The sequence below is a fragment of the Phoca vitulina genome, unplaced genomic scaffold (assembly GCF_004348235.1).
Source record: "Phoca vitulina isolate PV1807 unplaced genomic scaffold, GSC_HSeal_1.0 scaffold5, whole genome shotgun sequence".
Classification (NCBI taxonomy): domain Eukaryota; kingdom Metazoa; phylum Chordata; class Mammalia; order Carnivora; family Phocidae; genus Phoca; species Phoca vitulina.
In genome coordinates, this window is record NW_022589708.1 from 37356845 (window position 1) to 37366151 (window position 9307).

At 34.7% G+C, this 9307-nt stretch overlaps 1 protein-coding gene across 1 annotated transcript; it reads left to right on the top strand.

Moving 5' to 3' along the window:
• Positions 1 to 7501: 7501 nt before the first annotated feature.
• Positions 7502 to 7636, top strand: LOC116631303 (thymosin beta-10-like). The gene has a single exon (XM_032402477.1). It carries the CDS (start codon positions 7502 to 7504, stop codon positions 7634 to 7636), a length of 135 nt encoding a protein of 44 aa, XP_032258368.1.
• Positions 7637 to 9307: the final 1671 nt, after the last annotated feature.

The following is a 9307-nucleotide window of genomic DNA, read 5'->3' on the forward strand; positions in this document are numbered from 1 at the left end:
AGAAAATGTGTGTTGGGAGTCCTGAATTATTCAACTATGGCAACTGCATTTATTAAAATAAAATTTATTGCTCTCTATAGTCACCTCAATTTTGGCATTAAGATTTCATAAATTTATCAGTCTTTGTTTTCTAGAATAATGTACTTACAGAGTCATTTGTATTACTTAACATAAAAGTATATTCCAAGGTATAAAATATCTTGGAAATTAAGTATGTGATTTCTTGATATGGGTGATGGGCAATTGAGAGAGCACAAACTATATCTTCTATGCTGCCTGGGGAAACAAATGGAACTTTAACTAGAAATATGAAGCTATCTGAGAAAAAGAAATGTTTACCAGCTGAACAGAGAAAATATCAACATTTGTGTATGTAATATAATATGTCCTCAGAGAAAACTGTTTAATATATTTTGGCAGTAATATAAGTATATGAAAGAGTAAGTCTATAAACAAAATTCACACTTAGACATTTGCTCATGGGGATCCTAAAAGAGAGCAGGGTTGAGAGATACTTGAAAAAAATTAACACAAAATGAAGTATTAAATTTTTAGTCATTAAAATTAATATAATTTAGTGATTATGTGACAAGCCAAAAATGTCAACAAGTATTGATCATGGTCCTTTACCTGCATAAAGCACAGATATGACATACTGGTTTATTAATATGGGACTGAGACATAAACAGAATGACACTGAAAAGTTATAGGGAAACACCTGTGACTTGTAAGGGATTAATTATTGCCATATTTCAGACAATATCACAACTTCAGTTAACATAAAAAATGCTGATTCATGAATAATTTACAGAATTCACAGTGATACAATAGCAGTCTTTCCAGACCACTGTAAATCTAAAGTGAAAGATTTTAAGACCTAATGAGGATAACTTGAAAAGAATATTTATGGTGTGCTGTCATAATTCCATAACTCAGAAAAGAAATATGATCCTTTCAACAGTCATCTTTTTATTTTATCAAATCACATTATATCTTAATCAGTTATGATTTTAGACCATCTGACGTGTATTGTGATTAGATGTATATATGTTCTCTATAAGTAAATTGTGAGCAACTTAAGGAATTGAACTGTATCTTACTCATTTTTTTATGTCACAGAATACTTTTTATATGAAGAGGTTCAATATATTTTGAATATTTAAATATGGAAAGAAATAGTGTAGAATTGAGATTCTAAGGTGCACTTAAGTTTTATAAAAATTCTCTTCATCTTTTTTCTTTTCTCTCTTTTTTTTTGTTTTAACAAACCCTTGTGTTGAGGATTTTCAATAGATTGGAGTGAGAGAGCTGTTTTGGTATGTACAATACCCAGAAGAAAATTCTGTGTCTAAAATAATGGCATTAAGATAGCATTATCTCCTTTTCTTTGAATCCAGAGAAACTGAGGCGAACATGAAATCCCAATTCCATCTTAATGGAAAATAGGGCAAGCTCTCATGCTAAATGTAAGAGTAGGAAGAAAAATTCCAAGTTCAATGAAAAAAAAAATGTATTACAGAATATGAGATGATGCAGAGTGGATATCTTACACTTTAAAAATAATGAAATGTTGGGATGCCTGGGTGGCTCAGTCATTAAGCATCTGCCTTCGGCTCAGATCATGGTCCCAGGGTCCTGGGATCAAGCCCCACATTGGACTCCTTGCTCTGCAGGAAGCCTGCTTCTCCCAATCCCACTCCCCCTGCTTGTGTTCCCTCTCTCACTATCTCTCTCTCTATCAAATAAATAAATAAAATCTTTAAAAAAATAAATAAATAAAAATAAAAATAATGAAATGTTGAGTGAGTAGGGAATTTTCCAAAGTAGGTGCACACCTTAAAAAACAAAATGAAACATCCATTACTTGAACAGAGATAGATCAGAGTGAATGGATCTGACCCATGAAATAGCAGAGAGGAGATGGTGGAAGAAAAAATTGGAGGATTTTCCATTTGACAGGGCAAAGGGATAACTGAATGGTAAACTCTCTTGCTGGTATTTGTTATTACCAGCAAGTAAAGGCTAAATACACACACACACACACACACACACACACACACACACACACACACATCTGGATGTAGTTAGATATAGGTGTAGATTAGATATAGATACAGATACAGATATATATAGAGAGAGACACAGAGACAGAAAGAAATGGAGGGATGAAGACAAAAACAGAGAGACCCAGAAACATACTTTCATTCCTGGAAATCATCTGCATATTTTATAGCATTCTCCTGGCTCCTCTTTGGAATATAAATAATGATTGGCAGTGAAAAGATATGGGAGTTAAAAAAAAGATGTAAAATAAAGAAGGAAATTAACTAGAAGCAAATTGACTTAAATAACTACTACCATCTTAAAAAGTGATCATACTTTTGGTAAAAATGTGGCCAAAAGTTTTTCATGAAAGCAAAGGATCTAATAAGTGACTATTGCATTTTTGAATTTAGATGTTAGTTACAATATACAATAGAAGAAAAAAACCACAGCATAAGTTGAAAAATCATCTAGCACTGTAAAGGAAAGAAAGGTATAAGAAGAGTAAGGGAATATTGAAAAAAAACAAAAAGGGAGGATAAAAACATCAAAGAATTCAGGCAGAAGTATGTAGACATGCAAAGACATGCAAAGAAATCTTGAAGAATGTGGGCAAAAAGGCATCTGTGTGGCTCAGTTGGTTAAGTGTCTGCCTTTGGCTCAGGTCATGATCCCAGGGTCCCGGGATGGAGTCCTGCATTGGGTTCCCTGCTCAGCACAGAGTCTGCTTCTCCCTCTACCCTTCCCCCCTGCTCATGATCTTTCTCTCTCTCTCAAATAAATGAATAAAATATTTTAAAAAAAGAATATGGGCGAAAGTAAATGGAAACAAAGAATTATAAGACCATGTATTCATCATGGACTGGCTTACACTTAGCTCTGCAGAGTCTTGATTTGGGGACTTAAATGAGTTAAGCACTTAAATCATTTTAACAAACTAAAGAATTTAAAGAAGTCAGAAAAATAAAAAAATAAAATTAAACAAACCAGGAGGAAGGTGTTTATAAAAATTACACATGCACCCATATACACACAATGAACTGGAGGAAAAGAAAATCTGCAGATTTCATAAACAATCTTATAGAAGATATTTGAATAATAATTTAAGAGCAAAAACAACTAGATAAACAATTTGTTGCATAACCAGGTTAAAAGAAAATAAAAATAAATCAAGAAATCAAAATGTGTTAATATCAAGATATGCAATAGAACTTAGAATGTTTTTGCTCAGTTTTTATTTAAAATAGTTGTAACAAGGGGAAAAATCAGGTCATGAATTTTACAATGAACACATAATCCATGTATACAAAATGCTAAATACAAAACAGAGAAAAACTTGACACATGTACATTCTCAGCTAATTTATTTCAAATCATAAATTCCATAAATATTTATTTTTATATTTTATTATTTATTTTTCTAGTATAAAAATCTCATTTTTTGTTTTCTTGGACTTTTTACCTTAAAATTTATTTTATTTGTTTTTATTAGCCATTCTTGATTTTTGTGTGTGTATGTGGAATTGTATTCTAGTTTCTCTCTTTGAATCCTTTTAAATGACTTTAAAAAACTGTACAACTAGGTATAGTCTGAGGAGTATTTTGTACCGAAATTAACCACAGGGCACACTATTTTTATTAAGGTAAATCCAAGGTGACAAAAAAAATCATGCTGAAACAATTAGACTCCTCATTTATGATTACTCTTGAACATACCAAAATTAAAATTTTAAAGTAATGTGTTCAATTAGTTGTGTTAATTCACTTTCTGAATTACTTTCAGATTTATTACCAAATCTATGAACTAAGAAGGCCATGCTACAGAGTAGAAAGTTAATGGTTGTCCAGTTTAACTGAACTGGCTTTAAATCTTGGATCATTCCCTCTCTTCAAAAAGTTGGAAACAACTTTTAAAGTGGCTGTAGTCTCAATATTTTTATCGTCCTCATTGGCTATTATGGTAATTAAATGACACAGTGCATGTGAATATTGTGCTATAGTGAATAATATAAGATGGCTTTAAAATATATGATAATTGATTTATTTTTATATTCAGTTTTGAAAAAATAACCTTTTCTTCTATAATAATCTATTTTAAAACTATATTGTATTATGGCTCAATACTCCCACAATAAGAAGCAATGGCACAACTCTTTAGCAACCAGTATAGTCCAGTAACCTATGTAAAAGCTTAGAGTGAGATTTCAGGTTCATTTTGGACCCAGGAGATATTCTTGATATGGCCTATGATTAAATGTGCCTACTGACAAGTCCTCACCTCTGATGAAACAAGGAGAGAGCAGTAGTCCCAGGAGATTAGAGGGTAAAAGTTCTTTGTCTTCTTGATAGTATTAGCAATCCCACAGGAAAGGTGAAGGTCTATCATCCTCTAAAAATGAGTTCACACAAAGGGCATTGGTAGGAAATGTGGTAAGGTTTATTACTGTAGAGTGACCACTCTTCAGAAAAATAGAAGACTTCTATACTAATGTCTTTTAGCTGAATCCTTTCAGAAATATTAAATTTATACAAAACCATCACTTCATTAAGATAAGGTAAACATCTGTTTATGAAGTTCTTGTTCCAAAGTATTATATTTAATTAAAATCAAATTATAAATAAAAGGAATGGGACAATTCATAAGCTCCATTTTAAGCCTCAATTCTCTGAAATAAGATTTTCAGCATAAACATACAAAGGCGGTATAAAGGAGAAAAACTAAATGTTTACTGAGATTATAGTTTCACCCAAAGAAAGTCAATCTTAGCTGAGTAGTCCTCAATTAATTATAGTTTCATATACCACAAACAACAATATTGTAAGTTTGATATTGTGATTTATAAGAAAAATATATATTTGGTCATTCAGATGATATCTATTTGGCCTTCCTATGCAATACCTGGCTCACAGTTCTAAAATCCCTTGGAATTTCCTAAGTGTGGAGAGTGATAAAAGTATCTTTTATTATTCTTTTTTTTAAATATTTATTTATTTATTTTATAGAAAGAGAGGTGGGAGGGAGAGGGACGGAGGGAGAGGGAGAGAGAGAGAATCTCAAGCAGAATCTGTGCTCAGTGTAGAACCCGATGCAGGGCTCAATCTCATAACTGGGAGATCATGACCTGAGCTGAAACCAAGAATCAGAGGCTTAACCAATTGAGCCACCCTTTTATTATTCTAATGAGGTAACTCTGGGAAACCCTAAGGGTGGTGACTGGCTGGCTGCCAGTGGAGCCAACCATGTGATTATGGGTTAGACTTTTCAGTTCCATTTCTCAGCCTCCAGGGAGAGGATAAGGGCTTCAGATTGAGTTCAATCACCAATGGCCAATGACTTAATCAATAATCCCTTTGTGATAAAGCCTCCATAAAACCCCAAAAGGACAGGGTTCAAAGAGATTTCTATTTGGTGAACACATGGAGATTTGGGGAAAGTGGCATGCTGGAGAGAGCGTGGAAGCTCTGTGCCCCTTCCCATGTACCTTGACCTTTGCATGTCTTCTATGTGGATATTTCTAGGTTATACCCTTTTATGATAAATCAATAATTTAATAAGTAAAGTGTTTCTCTGAGTTCTGTGAGCCACTGTAGGAGAGTCATGGGAACCTCAAATTTATAGCCAGTAGGTTAGAAGTACCGGTGATAGCCTGGACTTGCAATTGACATCCTAAATTGGAGTGGGTTGTTGTAACTTCCAATTTGTAACCATTCTGTCAGAAGCATAGGTAGTGACTTGGGTTTGTGACTAGCTTTAAAGCAGGGAGCCTTATGAGACAGCTCTTAACCTGAGGAATCTGATGAAAACTTTGGGTGGATAGTATCAGATTGAGCTGAATTGTAGGACAGTCAGCTGGTGTGCCAGCATTACTCGTTACTTGTAAGTAAATTCCCCCTTAAACAAATGCATATTGGAATTGGGTCCTAGAACCCAAAATAACAAGAAATTTTCTTTTTTATGGTATGATTAAATAGGACAATTCAATATCTAAATATGTTTTTAATAAAAATCTTATAAAATAAATAAAAACAAATCTTTCCTATACAAAATATACACCTGATAAAGTCATAGCAGAGAAGAAATCTGACTGGCAACTAGTTAGATAGTAATTTAATATTTATTTTATCCCTCTTGGACAGAATTATAAGCTATAATATTATAGTTTATTCAATTTACACTATTTAAGCTTGTCCCAGGTGTTGAAATTCTACTTAAATCACTTGTTCTTTGATGTTATCTTCATTAACTTTATACAAAACAGCTAAATGCCCAATGTACATGAAAAATTACTGACAGCCATTCATGGTTTTGAAAGATTAATTCTAATACTTCATTGCCACACACTGCACAATGAGGAAGTAAATTGAGCTTCATGATTCCTAGACACCATCACGTATACATTAGAAATATTTATATATCTTCCAGGCAATTGAATAAATTTTTCTAATTTAAATTCAATTAGCCAACATATAGTACATCATTAATTTCAGATGCAGAGTTCAATAATTTATCAGTTGTGTATAACACCCAGGGCTCATCACATCATGTGCCCACATTAATGCCCATCACCCAATTACCCAATTTCTTGACCCATCTCCACTCTAGCAACCCTCAGTTTGTTTCCTATAGTTAAGGGTCTCTCATGGTTTGCCTCCCTCTCTGATGACTTCCCATTCAGTTTTCCCTCCCTTCCCCTATGATCCTTTGTGCTGTTTCTTATATTCCACATATGAGTGAAACCAAATGATAATTGTCTTTCTCTCATTGACTTATTTCACTCAGAATAATACCCTCCAGTTCCATCCACATCGATGTAAATAAGTATTCATCCTTTCTGATGACTGAGTAATATTCCATTCCATATATATATACACACACACACACACACACACACACACACACACACACACACACAAACACCACTCTTCTTTATCCATTCATCTGTTGATGGACATCTCAGGTTTTTCCATAGTTTGGCTATTGTGGACATTGCTGCTATAAACATCGGGGTGCATGTGCCCTTTTGGATCATTAGATTTGTATTTTGGGTGTAAATACCTAGTAGTGCAATTGCTGGGTCATAGTATAGCTCTATTTTTAACTTCTTGAGGAAACTCCATACTGTTTTCCATAATGGCTGTACCAGCTTTCATTCCCACCAACAGTGTAAGAGGGTTCCCCTTTCTCCACATCCTCGCCAACATTTGTTTTTTCCTGTCTAGTAAATTTTAGCCATTCTGACTGCTGTGAGGTGGTATCTCATTGTGTTTTTGATTTGTATTTCCCTGCTGCAAAGTTATGTAGAGCATTTTTTCATGTCTGTTGGCCATTTGTATGACTTCTTTGGAGAAATGTCCGTTCATGTCTTCTGCCCATTTCTTGGCTGGATTGTTTGATTTTTGGGTGTTGAGTTAGGTAAGTTTTTATAGATCTTGGATACTTCACGTATCATTTTAAGAAAATGGCAGGCAAGCCGGACATGGGGGGAATCGCCAGCTTCAATAAGGCCAAGCTGAAGAAAATGGAGACACAGGAGAAGAACACCCTGCCAACCAAAGAGACCATTGAGCAGGAGAAGCAGAGTGAAATTTCCTAAGAACCTAGAGGATACCTAAGAACCACCCTGTCATCTTCAAGACACTCCAGTCGTGATGTGGACAAAGAAGAGCCACCTGCAAGATGGACACAAGCAACAAGCTGCACTGTGAACCCGGGCATTCGGTGCTGATGCCACCAGCCTGCAGGTCTCTCAGCCCACCCCCCCCCACAATTGGATTGCCAAATTCTCCGGTTTGCCCTGGGATATTATAGCAAATTATCTGTATGATTAATGAAAATAAAACACACATCATGGCAAAAACAAAACAAAACAAAATCACATTTGGTTGTACAATTTTCCCAACGCCATTTGTTGTAGAGACTTTTTTTCCATTAGATATTCTTTCCTGCTTTGTCAAAGATTAGCTGACCATAGGATTAAGGGTCCATTTCTGGTTCTCTATTCTGTTCCATTGATCTATGTGTCTGTTTTTCTGCCAGTACCATAATGTCTTGATGATTACAGCTTTGTAATAAAGCTTAAAGTCTGTCATTGTATTGCCACCAGCTTTGGTTTTCTTTTCCAACATTCCTCTGGCTATTCAGGGTCTTTTCTGGTTCCATACAAATTTTAGGATTATTAGTTCCAGCTCTGTGAAAAATGTTGATGGTATTTTGATAGGAATTGCATTGAATGTGTAGATTGCTCTGAGTAGCATAGACTTTTAACAATATTTATTCTTCCAACCCATGAGCATGGAGCGTTTTTCCATTTCTTTGTGTCTTCCTCAATTTCTTTCACAAGTGTTCTGTAATTTTTAGAGTATAGATCCTTTACCTCTTTGCTTAGGTTTATTCCTAGGTATCTTATGGTTTGGGGGGCAATAGTAAATGGGATTGATTCTTTAATTTCTCTTTCTTCTGTCTCATTGTTAGTGTACAGAAATGCAAATGATTTCTGTGCATTGATTTTATAACCTGCCATGTTGCTGAATTCCTGTATGAGTTCTAGCAATTTTGGGGTGGAATCTTTTGGGTTTTCCACATAAAGTATCATGTCATTTGCAAAGAGTGAGAGTTTGACTTCTTTGCCAATTTGAATGCCTTTTATTTCTTTTTGTTGTCTGATTGCTGAGGCTAGAACTTCTAATACTATACTGAACAAGACTGGTAACAGTGGACATCCCTGTCATGTTCTTGACCTTAGGGGAAAAACTTGAGAATGATATTTGCTGTGGGCTTTCCGTAGATGCCTTTTATGATATTGAGGTATGGTCCCTCTAGCCCTACAATGTGGAGAGTTTTAATCAAGAAAGGATGCTGTATTTTGTCAAATGCTTTTTCTGCATCTATTGAGAGGATCATATGGTTCTTGTCCTTTCTTTTATTACTGTGATTGTGATGTGATCACATTGATTGATTTGTGAATGTTGAACAACCCTTGCAGCACAGGAATAAATCCCACTTGGTCATGGTGAATAATCATTTTAATGTACACTTAGATTCTATTGGTTAGTATCTTGGTGAGAATTTTGGCATCCATGTTCATCAGGGATATTCGTCTACAATTCTCCTTTTTGGTAGGGTCCTTGTCTGGGTTTGGGGATCAAGGTAATCCTGGCTTCATAGGAAGGGTTTGGAAGTTTTCCTTCCATTTCTATTTTTTGAAACAGCTTCAGAATAATAGGTATGATTTCCTCTTTAAATGTTTGGTAGAATTCCCCTGGGA

Bases quoted from the DNA above. Each gene is read 5' to 3' on its own strand.
- LOC116631303 (XM_032402477.1), top strand. From the start codon at position 7,502: ATGGCAGGCAAGCCGGACATGGGGGGAATCGCCAGCTTCAATAAGGCC.